This window comes from Physcomitrium patens, chromosome 19, assembly GCF_059467195.1.
Source record: "Physcomitrium patens ecotype Gransden chromosome 19, ASM5946719v1, whole genome shotgun sequence".
In the NCBI taxonomy this organism is placed as follows: domain Eukaryota; kingdom Viridiplantae; phylum Streptophyta; class Bryopsida; order Funariales; family Funariaceae; genus Physcomitrium; species Physcomitrium patens.
Window position 1 is genome coordinate 2608243 of NC_143428.1, and position 21951 is coordinate 2630193.

Genomic DNA, 21951 nt, shown 5'->3' on the forward strand with positions numbered 1-21951 from the left:
ACTAATATAAAATAAAATCAAATATATTATTTTTAGATACAAAATATTAGAAGTATATTATTAATCATCCTAGATTGTGATATTAAATTAGATTTAATGTAGAAATTAATATTAGCCAATTCAAATTTTAAAAAAGACTACTATATTTTTAAAAAAAATATATTTTTAATAAGATGTATAAATTACAGATAAATTTATCAAAAAATTGGATATTAATTAGTAAAATTGTAAATAAATATAAACCATTTTGTTGTAATAAAATTTTAAAACATATAAAAAACTGAGACTTTGATTACAAGATAAAAAATTTAAATTTATATATAAGAAACTGTTTAGAAAAGATGAATTGTGTGTGTTTTCATTAATATTATTTTAAAATAGGAATATTACCAATATGTTGTGACAAATTATTGTTGAACATGTTAGAAATTTTTTTGGCATTAAGAAAAAGTTTCATTCAAATTGTCCAAATTAACTACTTTAGACACCAAGCTAGGCTTTTTTATTTTTTTATTTTTTATAAACTAATTAATATTAAGAAAATATATCTCAATTATTTTAATAATATTAAATCACAATCCGATTGAAATTAATATCCTTTATACAAACTAAAGATTATCTTGTAAAAATAAGAATTATAATTCACCATCAAATCTAATCTCTTGGATTTTTGGCCATAATATTTATTAAAATAATTTTTTATTATTTTTATTGGATTAATATATTAAAATAATTTAAATTTTAAAATAAATAAATCGGTTTTAACTAATCTATGTTAATTCTGAATTTAATAGTATTAAGAAAACAGTTGTAGATTATACCAAATATTTTCCTATGCTAGAATATGGATTGTACAATAGTAGCTGCAAATAATAATTTTGGCTTACAAACTATAATAGGATCAATGGTAGTATAAAAAAGAACTAGCAATTTATTATTTATTATTATTATTGTGTGGTTTATTTGCATGGATTATGTGGCTGCTATGTACAATTTGGTGTAAAATATTAGAAAATTTGTAGTACACAAACAATAGTTGAGACTTTATGCTTTAAAGCATTGAAGTTTTTTGAAAAATATGTCAAGAAAAAAGATCTCTATACAATTGGCTAATAGTGTTTCTTTTTGGATCTCATACAAGAAAAAAGAAAAAAGAAACATTTTAATTTCTAAACCATCTACAAAAACTTAAAATGATTTATTCTAAAATATACTAATTAATATAAAGTATTCAATTCCTTGAAAAATAGTGGTAAATGCTATCACACAACCTTCTGATTAAGTATTATTTAATTTTTTAAAACCTTATATTATAATAATAAATAAAATTATAAAATAATTATAAAATATATCATTGTACTCTACCTATTTTATAATACAAAATACTAAATTTTTTTACTTTAATGTTTTTTTTAAAAAATAGATCTGATGATTTTTTTATCAATTTTTAATCTTTTGGTTTAATTATTAATTTAGATTTGGAAAAAATTTATGATTTCTTATTCAGTTTTCAAAATACAATTTAGTTGAATAAGACAACTGAATAAACTTTTAAAATTTAACGCCAACGTAATTTTTGTTAATATTATATTAAATTTTAGCACTATATTGTTATAATACATTTATAACGAAAATTATTAGAACATAAAAAAATACTTTCTATATACATATTAGTATGTCTAATTAAGTAGTATTTTTGAAAATATTTTTTACTTCTATTAATTTGTAATTAATATATTATATCATATTTGAAATTAAAAGAAGAAAGTTATTAGTAATAAATGAAGTACCATTTTTAAATATAATTATTTAAAATTTATCTATATATATATAATAATAAAAAAAATCTATTATATTTAATTTTAAAATATAATATTTATATTTAAAAATATTTTAATTAAACATATTAAAATACATAAATTTAATATAAAATTTTATTAAAATAAATATCTTTACACAAAATGTGTAATAATATGTAAGAGTAAAATTCATCCCTCAATCTAAATTATAAGATGGTTTTAATTAATAGTTGCTAGTAATTAATAAAGTGAAGTCAAAGAAGCAAATAACAAGAAATAAAGAAGAAGAATATACAACAAGTGAAAGAATCACAATCAAGTAATATCTCACTATAAAACTATTTATATTTTGTTCAATGGATTCCTATCCAATAAAAAATAAAATTATAAAGTATCTATTCAAACAAATAATTTTTTTATCTTTTCACTATTGTAAAAAAAAAAAATTAGTATCAAAGTTGCTATGATTATGTTATAATACTTTAAATATAGAAAGTAAATAATGAAAATTTAAGTAAATATAATTACCTTAATAAAAACTCGCTTAAGAAATCAAGGATTTGAATTATATTAAGGCTTGCAAGTATTGTATGTATTGTCCTAAAGATGTCAAAAGACCTTAGTTTTATCTTACTACCTACATCCAAGGTGCTACAATCTATATGGAACTTCTGCACCACTGTTTCTTCCAATACTTTACTAGCTATTAGTTCTCCTATTTTTTACTAATAAAACTATTTTTTTGCATTTTTGATTTCACCATAGTGCTCAAATACATTCAACCTATAAACTATGCAAGGCCTTCATATCTTGCTCCAATTCTTCGTAATGGCCTTCCAAAGTGATCAAAATCATTTTTACCAAGGTCTTAGAAATAACTCTAAAATTTCCTAAAAAGTTATAATTTAATTCTAAATATATTCTAAAAACTTCTATCATCTTTTTATAATGCAAATATCAATCTAAGGCTACTATTTTCTATTTTTTTGGTTTTTACATAATAAAAGAATTGGTTAAAATCTACTAAAAAACTTTTTTTTTCTATACAAATAATTAAAAAGATAGGAGATTCCTTCTCATGTTTTTCTACCTATTAACTAATATTTATAGTTTTTTTTTTAAATATGTAATACATGTAGATAGGTCAATGTAGAAATTGGTTTCAACGACTAAACACTTATTTTCATACATAAAAAATATTGAACTAGCTAAGATAATTGCTTTGAAGACTTGCTAAGATCCTATTTTTACAATTTTTTCTCTAATAAGACTCTTGCAACTTATAAATCCTTCTATATTTTAATAAATACTTAAATAAAAAGTAGACTCTATAATCTTAATATTTTTTTTATCTAAATAACTTAAAACTATATTTTGAACATTTTTTCTAATAAAGATTCTTTGTTAAGATTCATACAATATTAATACAATATATATAATAAATATTTTAGGTATTTATAAAATATTTAAAATAAATTAATAAATAATATTAATTTTTAATTGTTTTATTATTTGACGACATAATTTTTTTTATTGATCAATAAAACAATTTTTAAAACTAGTATGTTTTGAACTTGATATTTGCATTAAAAAGATAAATATAAAAGAAAAATCACTTAAAGTTCAATTGCATTTGTATATATAAGCTTTTTTTTCTAGCTATATATATATATATATATATATATATATATATATATCATAAAAATAATTTATTAAATTTTACAAACTTAGTTTAAATAATCAATATATTAAAAATATTATGAAAATTAAAAATAAATGTAAAGAGTTGTTAAACAACATAATGTATGGACTTCAAGATGATATGTAGAACTGATAAATAATTTTATTTAATAAAATTAATCTATCATTATTAAAAATCAATGATGTCTCATATAAAATATACAGTTGCAAACATAATTAATTTAATTTTTTTTCTTTAAAAATTATAATAAAATTTTCATTTATTCGAAAAATAGCACTTTTTAGTTTTACATTATATGAATATTTATTTAACCACATTAAATATTGCAATTTACATTTAAAAAATTACCATAAGAACTAAATGACATATGTCAAGACTGTCAAGTGATTACATTGCTATGTCTTTAAATATAATGTATTTGAGATTTTAAACTTTGGATCAAATGTGTCTTACAATCGTAATATTCTATAGGAGCTCCATGTTTCAACAGGATATTTAAGCATAAGTAGAATGCAATCCAAACAGTTATCAAACTGTTGAATTATTTTGGATTCAAAATGCTTACACAATCATTTTTTTTCTTTTTTTCTGTTAATATCTTTAAAGTCATGGAACAAATCACATATTCTTATTTTCATTCAATTCCAAAACTCCCAATAAAGCAGGAAACTGATTGAAACATATTGTGTGAAATTTTACAATATCTCCAAAGACGGATAGTTAAAAGAATTAAATAATTAGAAATTACAACATACCAAATGATTTGTGTTCCTTTTCTCTCTCTCAACCCAAGCATGTTTCATGCACTATCTAAGGCAAAACCTCATGTCTAACAAACCAAGAGTTTCTTTGCAAGAATTTCACGCACAACAATCTCGTAAAGCAACAACATCGCACAACCACACAATGCCACAGTTGAGGCAACACTTTAGCAAGCACCCAATCAATAAAAAAGGCCAAAAAAATATGCAAAATGAGGGGAAGATTCAACAGCGCCATGCAAATCCGAATTTCCAAGCATGTCCAGAATCCAACAAGTGGACCAGCCCAACGAATCTTTTCCTTTTTCGTCGTCGAATTCATTCAGTGAAAACTTAATCGTTCATCCGCTCCCTTCGGAGGAATGGGGTGGGAATGATATTAAGGAATGGGCATCGTCGGTGCGACGCCGTGATACCGTTTGGGATTCACCGCGATCCTCGACGCCAACTCGGAGGCATCGATCGATCTATACATGAGAAATTGTAAAGCGGCGATACAATCTGCTGCTCAGACCCATGAGCTGCCCAACACCAGTTGCGGTGTTATTGTTGGGATTCCGGGAGCACACTGCATCATGTTCAATACCAACACTGACCTACTTGATTCTCGTCATCGTCGTACTTGCCGGGCGGAATTGATCCAATGCAATCCGCCTACATGCTCACGAGCCGCACATCCGCGCACTCGATCCTAACCAATTTGCACAACCCTCGTGCTCTTAAGAGCCCGCAGATTGCTTTACAGTGATCACCTTCACCTACTCGAACTGTGTGTGTATTTTTGCCTCTACACATCGCTATCCGACTCGACTTGCGAGTCGCCGTTCTCTATGTGCGACAGGATGTCCGGCTTCATGACGGTTGTCTTGGAATCCAGCTGTTGCTTCAGGGTGTTCTCGATCGAGCCCACTCTTTCTTCCAAGATGCTCACCGTCTTCCGCAAATCGTCGGACAATGCGGCATTCGCGTCGCCATTGTCTGTGACACCGTTCTCTGCAACCCCGTTCTCCGTTATCCCGTTATCCGTGACGCCGTTCTCTGTTGTAGCAGGGGTGGATGTTGCGGGGGCAGAGTCACTCTCTTGCTCCTGAGTGGTGGTTTCCTCAACGGGAGCCTTGGTTTCTTCTACTGGCTCCTCTGGTTTCCAGTCCTCAAGCCATTGAATGAGAACTTTCATCGCGGCGTCCGGATCGGCTCTGTTCTCAAATAAGTGCTCTGCTACTTGTGCAGGAGTGATTAGCTTCCGGCTCTCCAGCAAGGCTTTCACAGTATCAAACAAAGGATGGGAATCTATTCCTAAGTAGTTTTTCACCAAGGCCTTGAAAGTCTCGAATTGACAGTAGCTCATGTTAATGTGCATGTCCATGCGGCCGGGTCGCAGCAATGCTGCGTCCAGCTTTTCAACGTGATTAGTGGTGAAGATGATGATACGTTCATCTCCGCAGCATGACCACAATCCGTCTGTGAAGTTGAGGAGGCCAGACAGGGTCACGGAGCTTTTAGAATCGTCGTTGCTATCAACCTTGGGTTCCTTGGCCGTTTTGCGTTGTCCGGCAAGGTCAAGAGAGCAGTCAATGTCTTCGATGACAATGATCGACTTGCTTGTGGTGTTCACCAAGAGCTGCTTGAGAGCGTTGTTATCGTACACCTGAACCAGACCAATGCCACCTAGATAAGTGTATGAAAGAAATCATTAAGCCAGCTAGAAGGGTGCAACAAAGAACTTCAAACGTGGTCTCCAGGTGCAAATTAGCTTGGAGAATCTCAAGTACTTCAAAAAAATAAAAATGAAATAAAATAAAAGCCGATTACAATTCAACCTGTGATACCAATGTAAGAGACCAACCTGTGTGAGCTCCAGATCATAGACATTGTACTTCATGTAGTTCGCAATTGCGGCGATCATGCTGCTCTTTCCAGTTCCTGGAGGTCCATATAGCAAGTAACCACGCTTCCATGCTCGGCCAACTTTGTGAAAGAACTGCTCTCCCTTCAAAAAAGCATCTAAATCCGCCTTAACTTTTGCTTTGAGTTCAGGTTCCATTGCAAGGGTGTCAAAGTTAGAAGGATGCTTGAAGTTGTGGGGTTCCCAGAAACAGTCCATGTTGCTGTAAAGGTGGAGCTCTCGGAGCTGACGCCTGAACTCTGCTGCATTTTTAGTAACGAAATCGAGGTACCTCGTCATTACAAATTCCTTGTCTTTCTTACGCATCTTGAGCTCGAACGAACTTTTCTCAAACTCGTCGGAATCCTTGCCACTTTTCTCGGTGCGGTGAGACCACCACACTGTTACACCCTCGTACGTTTCTTTCACAACCTCGTCAGCTGCATGGACAAATTGGAGTTCACATGTTTAGTAAGAAGGACACAATGCGATTTTTCAAATGCAAGCGAAAACTTTCGAGCCAATTCCATGCATCCGAAGCTGTTCCTGAGCATTTAGAAGGAAGATCGTAGAACAAAGAAGATGACATCAGTGCCTCACCTGCTAAGCTAAATGTGATTTCCTTGTCATTCTCATCACGGGAGAGCACGAGCTCATCGGCCTCTTTGCTCAGCTTCGCGGCTCTCATGTGAAGTTGGACAACTCGATAGAGATCGTTCTGCTTATTCGATCCCACCTCCGGAATGTGGAAAATACAGTATGGATTCACGGGCCTAATGAGCTTCACCCACCACTTCATTAGGAGGTCGTTCAACTCCGGGGGGAGGAAGCTTTTAGCGATCGTGATAAACCCAAACAGCGATATCAGGTATGCCATATCCATCTCTGTTTTCTTTTTTGCTCAACAATAGCAGGCCTGAAAACACACCACAATCGAAAATTTCAGTGATTCGTGGCTACCATCTGCTTCAGAAAGAATCCTGCTAAAAGCCGCAATCCAAATGCATGTGGCCATAATTGAATATGTCGGACCTCCTCTGAACAACAAATCTTCACCCAATTCCAGCAAGAAAATAGTCACGCAGGATCATGCCACCTAGTGCTGAAATCCTAGACATAACAGTCATTCAGTTGGCAAATTTTAACAAGGTTAAGAGGTAGACACTCACAGATATGCTCGATGGGCTGAATAGCGAGAAAGGCGTCGTAAATCGGCTAGCTTACAAAGGTCACGTTCAGCAGCTCAGAATCGATGGCTTTAACGCGGGCGGGCTAACTAAACAACTAATCGGCAGGTCACAAGGATAAGAAATGAATAGCAAAGTATGTGTGTGAAGGCACCTCCGCGCTTCAGAGACTCTCAAATCAGAAAAAAAGGCAATCATGCAATTTGGATCGAGAGAGACAGTGAGAGAGGAAATCCTGATTCAGCAGCGTTTCTGCTACAAGTCGCCAATTTTGGTCCTCCAAAACACGAACAACTCGATTCTACAACCCAATTCTACAAGAAAGCTTCTACCTAGACCATAAAGCAACAAGTTGTACAAGTTTTAAGTGCTGTCAGGTTAGGGATGTAGAGCTGCAGAGGCTGATGGCACAAAATCGCCTATGGAGTCCTCCAGAAACAGTCAATTTAGACAGGATTGTTACACGAATTGTTAAAGTACGCTCCACTTCACCGTGATCGAATCGATCTGATTCTTCTTATTCGTCTTGCCGTGGCGGTGTGCTACGCAGGGTCACGCGAATCCAAGGGGAAAGAACCCGAGGTCAATACTAGCCACACGATCGTGGATGTGAGCTTCCACTTCACGCTGTAGGTCTGAATAGTAAAAACAACAGATGATTCGGAGCTGAATTCTACGAATATTTGAAGAATTTGGGTTTCTATTACAGAAATTCCATCCACCGGAGTTCTCGGGGAGGCAAATTCAACACCTGTTTCTAACCCTGACGCTCCAAACGAGATCGACGTTTTCTCATCGTAGCCAGTCTCTGACAGCCACAAATGCCGACAACACCCCCGCTTTCCAAGTAACGCTTGCAGACAGCTTTCGGGAACACGGCTCAGCATGGGAACGCTGCTTGCTGGTCAAGCCACGGTGGATATTCCGAGGCGGGGCTTGGGGAGGAAGCCACCCCTGCTGCCCCACGTTGCGATGGTCTTCACACTTGGCACTCTTCGCCCTCGGGGTTTTGGCGGTCCACATCCTTTAACCGCGGGAGTTTCTATTTCCGTGGTGGTTTATTTATTCCACCCTGGCCTTATAGGTATCATTTAATTTTTAATTTTTTGGCTTCGTGGCATGTGCATTGCCTTTTTGGTGTGGGTTTAAATAAGCGAATAGGGAGCCATTACCATCTCCACCATTAGTTGCAATGTGTATGACAAATGGTTTGTCTTTATATTGTTTTTTTGCTTTTCCATGGTTTTCTGAGCATAGGGCCACCGCCCATGTGTTGAAAATGACTTGCTTAACGTTGAGGATGATGGGTGGATGAATGAATGGATGGATGAATGGTGGATGGATGGATGGATTGGTTCTGTCATGGAGGAGTTTTGGTTGGTTCCAAGAGTAACATGTGTAAGTAAATCATTGATTTGTCACTGAAGTAGTCTTAGGGATTCTTGCTTTACAACAATATCTAATTAGGGTCTTAAATTAATTGTATTTGTGTCTCTTCATTACCCCTCTTCTATATTTATGTATACAAGAATAAGAATAATTATAAAAATTAGCATTCATATGTTTGATGATAAACAACATTTGTGTACCTGCTATTATATATACATATATATATATATATATATATTGGTTAGTAGAAAATAAAGTGATGATATGTTTCGATTTAGTTTGTTGAAAAGCAACATATATAATTATAAAATTAAATGTTAAAGTATATTCAATTCTTTCCAGAATATTGCACACACAACTTCTTCCAACTTTTGCAAGTGTGAATTAATAATCATATTATTGAAACTCTTTAGAATTGAGATAGGATTATAATTGTTTACCATTTATAGTGTTTTTCAATTGTGTCACTAGTATTGATTGCATTGTTGTGCCTACCATTTTTATCTTTTTAAAAAAATGTAGTTCGTTATTTTTATATTTTAAAAAATCAACAAAAATAATCTCACCAACCTCAAAAGACACTTCAGTGTTCTTTGCTTGTGATTTTGTTGAATGACCTCTTTCTGCATTTCTTTATTCAAAAAATAAAATAAATAAAATAAAAATAACTTAATATTATTCTCTTATTATGATTTTGGTTTCATTTCATATAGCAATAAGAACTTTTACTTATAAGAAATTCAGTATATAAAAAATGTATAGTAAGTAATTTGTAGCTTTTTATATTTCTAAAAATATACATTTAGAAATTAGGTAAATGTGTAAAAATGTACACGATGTTTTATAATTATTATAATATATAAAGTGATATATTTTAAAAAAATCTTCTTGTTTTATTATACAAATTTTATTATAGAAGAAAGTATTTAAAATATATATAAATATAAAAATAATATAAAAATAAATGTAAATATAAAAATCTTCTGCAAAAGCATTGTGGGACATTAATACAATCATCATCATTTTATTATTATTTGAATTCCATAAATATGTATTTAATAATAATAATAATAATAAGTTCCCTCTTAAAGTCAAAACTGACCATTCAGATTCAAATGGAGTATCACAACCAATCATCTGTTTCAAAAGCCATTTAAAGTATAACTTTGAATAAATAAATTTATAAATTCAGTATCAAATTTGTGACTTGTGTACATATCAGCAGAAGCACAATTTTCAGTCATTGTATGTGTTAAGATTCAGATGTTATGTCATTTCTTATATGTTATCAACATTTTACAACACGTTGTGTTAAATAAAATCACTATGTCTGTATGAATTTTGGAAATTACACAGAAAGTATCTTAAATATTACAAAATAAAAAGCTCAAGAGCAACACATCCAACGGTATAGATATATCTAGATTATTGACTTGTGAAAGGTCCAAAAAATATATAATTCATATATTCCAATTAACAAATTATTTAAAATCTCGAAACCTCAAAACTAAGATTTTTTATTTTTTATTTTTTTTGACATAATAAACTTATGGATAGTAGTTTTTTTGTGCAAAAGTCACAACTCATGAAGCAGTAAACATCATATAACTATTTAAACTTATAAATACTGATTTATAATTCAAACAAATACATATTATTAAAAAAAATGTATACATATAACTACAATAGCAGATCCAATATTGTAATACTTTAATTTAAATTAATGCCAAATGAAACGGAAGTACATCTAACTGCAATTAAAATATGGTTTGAGCTATATGTAAGAAAAACTTTCAGAGCTAATAATAAATACTAAATTTATGCATTTATTGTAAAATGGAAAAAATAATATTAATAAAAAAATCACAAATATTTATGGATAAGAGATTTTTTATTTTTGTCATTTTATTATTATATATTTGTTTTTAATTGTGTGACCAAATTATTGTATGATGCTCAAATGGGATGCTGATGAATTGTAATATTTCACTAACAATTCAATACACTCACCCACCCCCCCCCCCACACACACACATATATATATATATATATATATAGTCAAGAATCACTTGATGTTTTAAGATTCTTTTTATTGATATTTTCTTATCGTGGAAAAAATGGATGAAAATGCATAGGAATAGAAAGATAGTTGTGAAAATGGACGTACGGGCAAACATGACTTATCATATTACAAGACCCACATCAAATCAAATCCATTAGATTGGATGGGGGTCAATGCAGTTGGTGTTTATTTGTTCTTCATGAAACACCACCAAACTCAAATGCCCAATTCCTCATTTTACTAAGCTCTCTTTTTCATTACCACCAACATGTAGAATGCAAAGCAAAGCTTGACCACCTCCTTTTAAATGGGTACGTAGAAAACATTATGTTGGGCTTTGAAGCACATGGCAAGGTTGGGAGTTGGGCTTACATGCTTTTGGAAGACAGGAATTGATGCTTTTATGGGAACACATGCTTCCACTGTTTGGTAAATGGAGACTAAAAACGAAAAAAAAAAAAAAAAAAAAAAAAAACAAGAACAAAAAAGGGGGTGATGGTTGAATGCTTGTTTCTTATTTCTATGATTTTGGGGCAATGGGTCCATGTTTAACTTGTTCACAGGGAAAAGGACTGAGTCCACTAACAAGAACAGTCTTACTAGGATCAAAAACTTGAACTAGATAGTATCATAAAACTTTGATGTAACATTTATTCTTTAAATATATGTGTAATTTTAAATTATTTGGAACCTTGTGTGTGAAGCCAGATCGTTGATTTAATTGAAGATATTACTTTTGAAAAACAAACTGTCCAGTTCACATTAAACATGTTGTGTTGAGCATTAAAATGTTTGCAGAAGATTAGAACTATGGTGTTTTGGAGGTGGACATTGAGAATAAAATATGGACCCCATATTATGGTGATGCTTTTTTGTATTCTAAAAAATTCAACTGGATTGGTTAGAATCTGATATCATTAAATTTATGAATGCATCTCATGAATATGCTCATGATACGATGTTTACTTAATCTTTACAAAGCTGACATTTGTTATTAATGTTGACAGTAACATTTTTTACTTTTTTTTTTTTGAAAATGCATTTAAAAAAAATGACTCCATGATTATGCTTAAAAGTCTTATTGCATATTTTTGGAATTTCATTCATTAAATAAAATTATATGCATATACACATGCAAGTGGGATTAAAACATTTGAGTGTTGTGAAGTCAAGTAAATTTATTTCCTGAAAAGATTGTTTTTATTTTCTAGATCACAACATGGCTTCTCCAGATTTGAATAATAGATTAATTTTTTAATTTATAAATAAAAATCATGGAATAATTATTCCAAAGAGATGAATGGTGTCAAATATGCACATATATATATATATATATATATATATTTAGATATACATATACGAACATGAAGTTGCTTTGTATTCATTTCACAAAACAGGCACAAATCTTGCATTCTTACTTTTTTTTTTTTTATTTCATTCATTTGTCATCCATGCGATTCTACACACAAGTAAATGTTGGATAGCTACATGAGATGTGAGCAACTTACTACCAAACAACCAATTGTTGGAAATCCCTAAAGTGTTAGTAGGATGGGTGCAGAGGTTAAAGGTTTTAGGGTTTCTAAAAAAACAAACCAAACCATTTCTAAGCAATATGAAAGATTTAAAGGTGCAGAGTTTATTGAAGTCTTCTGGTACAAGGAGCCATTTAGTGTTTCTGTTTATTCAGTACCAGGTACAAGCTGAGTACCTGTTCTGCTACATCCACTTTTTACAAGGTGAGGGAGGGGGGGGGGGGCAACATTCACATGTGTGTAAGACAATTTCAAGGTATGAATATGATAAAATGCTTAATCCATGAAAAATAACACATGAATGAAGGAACAGTAAGCGGATGACAGACACACACTGAGCGAATATCACTGAAGGAATGAGCGGTAAAATATTGATTGAACATACAAACTGATGGAGGATGCATACAAAGTGTCGGTTTCGGTCAGGACCAGAGGATGCGAGACCAAGGAAGGAATGGATGAGTGAATGAGTGAGGTGAGCTGCGGAGCAGATGGGGCGACGCCATTATTCTACGGCGACAGAGGAACGATGTCAAGGACAGGTCAAGCTCGGCCGGAAAGCTGAGCAGATCGAAGGCAGTCGTGGCCCCGCTCCCTTTCTGACATCTAGATTCGTGTTGGGCATCGCCAGTTCTGTATCTTCCAAGAAGCCCCTCGTCGTTTGCTTGGCAGGCTTCCGTGTCGAATTCTACCTCGTAGGCAGGGATCACATCATTCTCGCTCGCCTGTTTCAGGTCTCACGAGGTATGTACGTCGTTTCGATCAACTTTGCTAAGCTCTGCGACTGTTACCCCATTTTATCGCAGTTGTACTGATCTCCTTACGATAACTTAGGGCTGAGCAAGGAAGCTGGGAAGCCGATTCTCAGAGCTCCTTGTCATCATCTGAATTCGTGTTTGTGATAAAGACATTGTTGCTACCAAAGAGTTGGTCGACTTTTAAGTAGATTCAGAAACGAAAACTTACATTACCTACTTTTTTCAAATCAGAAAGACTATTTTTACAAAAAGAAGTTTGTCATCAACTTGAAAAAAAAACAGAGATAATGATGAAGAGGTATTATATGCAAAAGTGAATTTCCCTGACACTATATCCAAAAGACAAAGTTATAATAAAAAATTTTAGGTCATTTTCTTGGATGTCATCTTCAATGAATAAAGAGGATATAATCCTCATCCATTTGCAATAAATAACAATACAAGCAAGTTTGAACATGGACCAAAATATACCATCACTTGCCACAAATGTGGCAAACTTGGTCATTTTGTTTGAGAATGTGATGTGAAGACATTGGAAAGTTAGATAGAACTACTACAATTACAACTATCTAAATTGAAGAAGAATAATTATACCAATACTATAGAAGATGATGAAGAAGAATATCCAATGGACCTACCAATCAAAGCTACTATGAATGCATGTTTTAATATACTTGATTCTAACAACACATGGTTCTTGGATTCTAGAGCCAACTTGCATGTAACTGAAAACAAATAGTTATTTACAAAAATTAGAGAGTCAAAAATTTCTAATATTAGAATTAATAGAAGGTAGACTCTCCATGTACTTAGACAAAGAAGTTTATCTATTGAGATTTTTTTTGAAAAAACAAAGGAAATAAAAAATATTCTTTATGTTTTTAGTATGAAAACAAATTTATTGTTTGTCAAAAATTTGATGATTTGAGATATGCAATATTATTCAAATCTATATTATGTTACATATTTAACAAAGTTAACTCCAAAAGTATTTATATATAAGAAAATTATGTAAGAAACAAACTTTATTGTATAAGAGAGAAGAATAGTAATTTAGTATTGTCTACTTTGTTACCGACAAAAGACAACATTGCAAATATCAACAAAAGATTAGATGAGGTAAATATATTAAAAAAATCTCTAATTTCCAAAGATATAATTTGCCTATGGCATAAGATGATTGCTCACCTCAACTTCTAATTATTATATCACTTGTCAAATTAAGGATTAATTGGTCGATTACCACAAATACCTTTATAAAAAGAAATGTGTATAAACTACATTCATAGAAAATTACACAAAGAACATGTTTCTAAAAAGAAAAGTTGATTTACAACTAAACCATTGGAAATTATTCATTTTCACTTACATGACTTATTACCAATTTTGACAATTAAGAAGAACAAATTTATTTTGACTTTTATTGATGACTACACATAAAAGACTTAGTTATACTTCTTATAAGAAAAAGTTGAAGAGAATTCATGACAATTGACAAGTTCTAAGACTCTAAGAAATTTGTAGAAAATCCAAACAAAAAGATTGAATGCTTGAAAATAAGTTATGGAGGAGAATATCTACTAAATAAAATTTTAAGTTTTTACAGACAAAAAAGTATTAGAAGAGAATTCATGACAATTTATTATTTCCAACATAATATTTTAGTAGAAAAAAATAGATCAATCATAGAGGAGATCAAAAATATCATTAGTAGAATAAAAATACCTAAATATTTATGGAAAGAAGCAACTAAGACTATGAATTATATTCAAAACAAATATCCAAGAAAAGTCTTACATTGGGTGACATTAGAAGAAGCTTTTATTATACATAAGCCAAATCTTTTACACTTATGTGTATTTGGATATGTAGCCTATTGCTATATTTCTTTATTATACAAAAATAAGTTGAATTCAAAAGCTTTATCTACCTTGTTCATTGGATATGAAAAAAATAGTGATGCATATTGATGTTATGATCCTCTTAGATACAAGGTGATTATTTTTAGAAATATTTATTTTAAAAAAAAAATTAATCTAAAAATTTATATGTCTACAATTTCAATATCAAAAAGAAATATTAACTCATTAATTAATTAGAACAAAAAATATAAAAAAATATTATTAATTCATCTTTTGATAAATAGACACTTATTGAATCAGTAGAAAAAGTTCAACAAAATGAATCAATGACCAATATTCCATCAAAAGAAATATTAAATTTAGATTGTGTTGATGAATACAATCTTGATTTTTTTATGAGACAACTCTTTTTGTATGTAAATCCACAAGAACTAAAAAAATGAACATAAAATTAAATAATTATCATATTTTTGTATCTACAAAAGATTACAATATGTGCTAAATGAATTTAGAAAGTTAAAACTCTAAAAAAATAAAGAATTGAATATTCAAGAAAAATATATTGATTTTACTCAAGTCTATAATGATGTACATTGAAAAAGAGCAATGGGAGAAGGAATGGATTCTATTATTAAGAATGTAATTTGGACACTAGAAGAATTACTTAAAGAAAAATGTCTCATATCATCAAAGTAAATCTTTAAGTTAAAACTTAATAACAACAACCAACCATACAAAAAGAAGTATAGATTTTACAAAAATCTTTGCTCCTGTTATTAAATAGTTAGCTATTCAAACAACTATATTTTTAGTAACTACCAATAATTAGAGTATACATCATATGGATGTGAAAATAATATTTTTTAATAGCATACTCGAGGAAGAAGTGTATATGCATCAATTAGATGGATTTATTTTACTTGGAAATAAAAGACTAATATGTAAATTCAACAAATCTATCTACAAGTTGAAATAGAGCTTGGTATAAGAGAATTAATTGTGTTCTAAAGGATATAAATATGATTAGAAGCAATTTTGATGCAAACTTACATTATATGGACAAGGGCAGTAATATTATTATTTTCATGTTATATGTTGATGACTTATTTATTATTGAAAGTGGCACAATTATTTGGTTAAAATAATACCTTAGAAATACTTTTGATATGATTGACCTTGGCATTATTCAAAGATACTTAGGAGTGAATTTTGAAAAAATATCAAAAAAAATATTTATACATCAAAAAAAATATGCAAAGTATATTTTGAAGCAATTCAGAATATTGGATTATAAATTTGCAAATAAACTACTACCAAAAGGGTTAGTACTTGCAAACATCAATTCAATCTTGAGTGATGCAATAATATTTTATCAATCAATCTAAAAACCTATATTTTTTTTATTATTAATAGATTAAACATTGTCTATGCAATTAATAAAGTTAGTAGCTTTCTGTCCAAACCAAAAAAAATACTCTTTGAAGTAGCAAAATATATTTTATATTATATCAAATAGACAATGGACTAAGACATATATTATCAAAAAAAAGCTTCTTGTACTATAGATTTATAAATGTAGATTGAAGCTCTTGTACAAAAATCCAAATGTCAATTGATACATATATATTCACCATAGAAGGTGGTCTCATCAAATGACAAAGTAAATGCTACTTCATGGTATTCAAATCATCCACTAAGTTTGAATATTAAGTACTTAGCAATGAGGCACAAGAAGTGGTTTGGCTATATTATTTACTTATAAAGATAAAAAATGGTGTAATAATAGAAAGATCATCTTTGATCTAAATTATCCAAATATAAATAATATTGAAATATATTGTGACAAAAAATGAGCTATTAAACTTACATAAAATCTTATATTTCATTTTCAAAATAAGTTCATTAAAATTCATCATTATTTTATTTAAAAAATAATATTGAAAGAAAAAATTTGATTATATTACATTAATACTAATCAACAATTAGCAAATTATTTTTTAAATTTAATAGATTGTATTAAGTTTGAATTACCATGACAAAGTCTAAGTACAAAATAATTATCTTTATTGAATTGATATATATATATATATATATATATATATATGAAACCGAGATTTTATTTTTTTCCTTCAACTATCAAAGTATAATAATCTAATTACTATGATGCTTTAAAATTTAAAATTTTAATTTTTACTTATATCTTTAAAAATATATTATTATTATTTATATTATTTCTTATTATAATAAAAATATTTAACTAAAAAAATATTTTAGTATATTAATAATAATAATAAAAAAAAGATTAATCCATCTTCTTTGAGGTTCATATTACCACGTTTATCCACAATTCAAGTAACTTATAAGAAGTGGAATTATAATTAACAGAAAATAATTGGACATGTGAGCAATTATAGCCTTTAGATTCCTACACACATTTTTGTAGCTCATAGTCACGAACATTTATATTTATCCCAATAATTACTTATTTGATTAAATAGAAATAGATAAATATAGATTAACTTCATAAAGTCTTCCTAAAAGCTTTATAGATGCTATTTGACTTTAAATGTGTTTGTAGGTTAGAAACTTGACCAACAAGTTAACCACGTGTTGATAGCTTATGGAACAAATTAACTCTATATAATAGCTTATGAAATAAGCTAACTATGTGGCGCATACATAGATAACTTGCCTTGCAAGTTAAGACATGTGGCTAGCAAAGTCAACACATGTTGGAGGTTCTATAGAATATTGCCATGTAGCTCCTAGTTAGAGAATATATATGGAGGCAAGAATGAAGCCCTCTTCACACTTATCAATGCATTTGTAGTTTTTAGTCCTGTTTCAAGACTTTCTAGTCTTTTTGTTTTTGGCAATAGCCATTCTAGTTTAATATTATATCACCTTTTGAGTGATTTTTAGTCCTCTTCAATGACATAAGAGTGTATTGAAGATTTTTTTTTTTTTTTTTTTTTTTTTTCGAGATTCATGTCCTTGACAGTTTGACAAGACTACCCACATATTATTTCTATTTTGTTTTAGAAGTGAGTGGATTATCCCACTTCTATTATTACATTTTAAAGGTTACAAACTACGCACCTTTAAACTAAAAATCTTATTTTTTAATAGTGATCTTTTCCTTAAAGAGAGTAAATTATCTCTCTTTATAAAAAGTTTTATTAGAGGTTGTGGATTATCCTCCTCTAATTTAATTTTTAAATTTTTTTTGAATTGTTTATGGAAAAAAAGTTTATTGATGCTACTCTTAGCAAAAGTAAGAATAGATTTTCAACTATTGCAGATCTTCATGCACTTGTTATCACTCTAAGAGTCAAAATCTCACGTATTTCCAACGTGAATCTTGGAGGTACTATGCCTACATCTATGGAAGAAGTTGAGAGTCTGTGATAAGAAGTTGTACACTTGAAGGAAGCAAATAGATCGACCTTATAACCAAATACAGAGAGTTTTGCTTCTATAAGTATGTTGGGGACAATGATTAATATGCTTGAGAAGTTTGATGGAATAAGATCAAAATTTTGAGGATTTTTGCAACAAGTCAAGCTCTACCTAAAGTTGCATCTTTTCCAATATGCCAATGGATTTACTTAAGTGAGATTCATAGGTGTACTTTTATTAGGAAGTACTCTTTTTTAGTTTATACTTTTAATAGAAAAAGATTTACAACTCTTTTATGATTTGAATTCATTCCAAAAAGTATTTATAGCCACATTTGGAAAAAATAATTAAAAAAGAGTAACAGAGACCAAGCTCTTATCTATATAGCAAGGATCACGATGAGCTACCATATATGTTACTGAATTTCAAAATCTCACTTGCAACATGGATTGGAATGACAAAGCCTTTATCAATTAATTTTGATATGGATTGAAGAATAATGTCAAAGACTTGTTATTGACAATACGAAGGATAAAATCTTTGAAACAATTTATGGTTCAAGCTATTACATGTGACAATTGATTATTTGAAAGATGTCAAGAACATTGATATGGCTAAAGAAGAATAAATCAAATAATGATGGTAGCTCCTAAGTTTTCAAAAACTTATTCATTAAGGCCAGAATCAATACAAATTGATATGATACATTTTAAATTCTTTATAGAACAAAAAAAGAGTTGACGACATTAAGAGGGATTATACTTATATTATAAAGAAGCTAAACATACTACTCAACATTATCCAAAAAAATGAAGCAATTACAAAATGAGAATCTTGATTGCCAAAGAAGACAATGTATTTGAAAACAAGTTGCTTCAGCTACAATAGGGACACTGTGGCTTGAATTAAGTACAATATCTAATAAAGATCTTATTCTTTTCTTTGATATCTCATCATATTATATAATAGAAGTATGTTTAGGACGAAAAAATCACAAAGTCTTAGCCTTGTTGGATTCAAGAGCCTCAATTTATTTTATAGATGAAGACTTTGTCAAAAAATAAGATATATCATTAGTTAAGAAAATCAAACTTGTACATGTAGAAGTAATAGATGGACGTTCATTATCTTCTAGAGATGTTACACATGAAACTATTTGTGTTGAAGTAGCAATTAGTGGTCACAATAGTTTAGTAATATTTAATATCATTAAATCTCCTTCTAAACTTATTCTTTTATCATTATCATGATTAAAAAGATATAACTTTCATATATATTGGATTTCTCGCAATCTTGATTTCTTCTATAGTTTAGCTCAAGTTCTTACTAGGCAAGTAGAAATCCATAAGTCTACTATATCCAAATTCTTATTAATAGGTGTAAAAGCTTTCATGCATGCCACAAATGAAGGAGTATCTTTTGTTATATATGCCACGTCCAATGTTGATGGTGAAAAGATATCAAGTGATATTCATAGCCATAATTAAGATTTTCAAGGTTTTTTTGAAAAAAAGAATGTAAATATCTTTCTGGAGCATCATCCTTATGATTGTACCATCAACCTTCAAGAAAGAAATCAACCACCATTTGGACCAATGTATAGGCTATCACAAAATTAGTTGGCTACACTCAAAGAATACATTGATGAAAACTTGACTAAGAACTTTATATGACATTCTAAATTTCCAATAAAGGCTCCTATCTTATTTGTGAAGAAAAAAGACAAATCTTTACAAATGTATGTAGATTATTGAGGACTTAATAAGATCACCATGAAAAATAGGTATCCTCTACCTTTGATTTTAGGACTACTTGATCAATTAAATCAAGCAAAGATCTATACAAAAATAGATCTATGAAGAGCATATAATCTGGTCTATATAAAAAAAAGAGATGAATGGAAGACTGCTTTTCAAACTACGTATGGACATTTTAAATATAATGTCATGCCTTTTGAACTCACAAATGTATCAACTCCTTTTTAATATCTAATGAATGATGTCTTTTGTGAGTTTCTTGATGATTTTGTTGTCTGTTATTTAGAAAATATTTTAATCTATTCTAAGAATACAGAAGAATATGAAGTTTATGTTTATTGTATGTTACAAAAACTAGGAAATGCAAGATTATATATAAAGATAAAAAAGTGTCTACTCTACACTATTCAAGTTGATTTTTTATGGTACATTATTTCCAATGAAGGCCTTATAATGGATTCAAAGAAGGTCCAAACTATCATAGATTGGAAGATTTTAAGAGCAGTAAGAGATGTACAATGCTTTTTAGACTTTGTCAATTATTACCAAATCTTTATCAAGAATTTTTCTCAAGTTGCAACTCTACTTTTACGTTTACATTATAAAAACAAATTTGAGTAGAATAAAGAAGCAAAACAATGTTTTTTGCTTTAAAGAAGAGATTAATTTTTGGACAAACTTTGTATCACGTTGACTTTTTTAAAATATTCTTTATAGAAACAAATATATGAGACTTTGCGTTAGATGTAGTATTATTATAAATGGAAACAGATAATAAACTTTATTGAATAGCTTTCTATTTGAAGAAATTTTTAACAACTAAAATTAACTATGAGATTGATGACAAAGAACTTCTTGTAATTATAGATTTATTTCAAGAATAGCGTCATTATCTTAAAGGCGCTTCAAGTTTAATCACAATATATATAGATCATAAGAACCTCAAGTATTTCATATCGACATATGTTTTAAATCATCACTAAGCCCATTGGAACATGTTTGATTTCAAGATCATATATCGACTTGAAAAACAATAAAGTTTATTAAATGCTCTTTCTAAATGCTCTTATCTTGCACCAAAAGAAGGAGATGTATCTTTTGATCAACAAAAAATAATCTTCTTAAAGCCAAAATATTTTCATCTTCGAGCAATGAAATCAACATTGACTATTGATTTGACTTTTTTCAAACAAATTCATTCAAGTATGTCCTTTGATCTTCTTATTGTCACGGCCATAATCATGTAAGCTAATAATTACATATAGAAATAGGTAGAAGTAAGTAAAAGTAGATAAAAGTAAGTTAATTCTATAATATTTAATATAAAAGCTTCCTAGAAATTTCCTAGACGCTGCTTTGACTTCATAGGTGTCTTTAATTGACTTTTTGGATTAGAAACATGGTCAACAAGTTGGCCATGTGCCACACATGTTGTTAACTTGAAGATCAAGCTAACTATGTGGCCCACACGTAGAAAAACTTGCCTTGTAAGTCAAGGCATGTGTCCTACAAAGTCAACACATATTGAAGGTCCTATAGAACGTCGCCACGTAGCCCCTAGTTAGATAGTATATATAGAGACAAGAGTGAAGGCTTCTTCACTTTTGTCAACTCCTTTCTTGCTTCTAGTCCAGTTTCAAGGATCTCTAGTTTTCTTGTCTTTTGGCAATAGTCATACTAGTTTCTCTTTTCAATATACATACTTATTATTCATATTTTTTTACTTTTCTTTGAGTGAAGGCTTACTTGTCTGAACTGTTTTTTCATCGAGTTCTTGTCCTTGACAGATTCATAAGAGTGTACTTACAATATCAAAGCTTTGTTTTTCTTGAGTAAGAGTGGATTACCCCTTTCT

General features: G+C 30.0%; 1 protein-coding gene across 1 annotated transcript; it reads right to left on the bottom strand.

The window, feature by feature from the left end:
- Positions 1 to 4588: 4588 nt before the first annotated feature.
- LOC112272747 (AAA-ATPase At4g25835) lies at positions 4589 to 8001 on the bottom strand. The gene is made up of 4 exons (XM_024500819.3): positions 7317 to 8001; positions 6748 to 7063; positions 6109 to 6587; positions 4589 to 5910 (listed from the first exon to the last, which is right to left on the bottom strand). The coding sequence occupies exons 2-4, from the start codon at positions 7028 to 7030 to the stop codon at positions 5050 to 5052; spliced, it is 1623 nt and encodes a 540-aa protein (XP_024356587.1). The 5' UTR covers positions 7031 to 7063; positions 7317 to 8001; the 3' UTR covers positions 4589 to 5049.
- Positions 8002 to 21951: the final 13950 nt, after the last annotated feature.

What these genes read in the sequence shown, in the direction of transcription:
- LOC112272747 (XM_024500819.3), bottom strand. Translation starts at nt 7,030, where the DNA reads ATGGATATGGCATACCTGATATCGCTGTTTGGGTTTATCACGATCGCT. An exon ending in AATCACATTTAGCTTAGCAG is followed by an intron (nt 6,588 to 6,747) that starts GTGAGGCACTGA and finishes TTGTCCATGCAG; the next exon opens with CTGACGAGGTTGTGAAAGAA. An exon ending in ATGATCTGGAGCTCACACAG is followed by an intron (nt 5,911 to 6,108) that starts GTTGGTCTCTTA and finishes GGTCTGGTTCAG; the next exon opens with GTGTACGATAACAACGCTCT.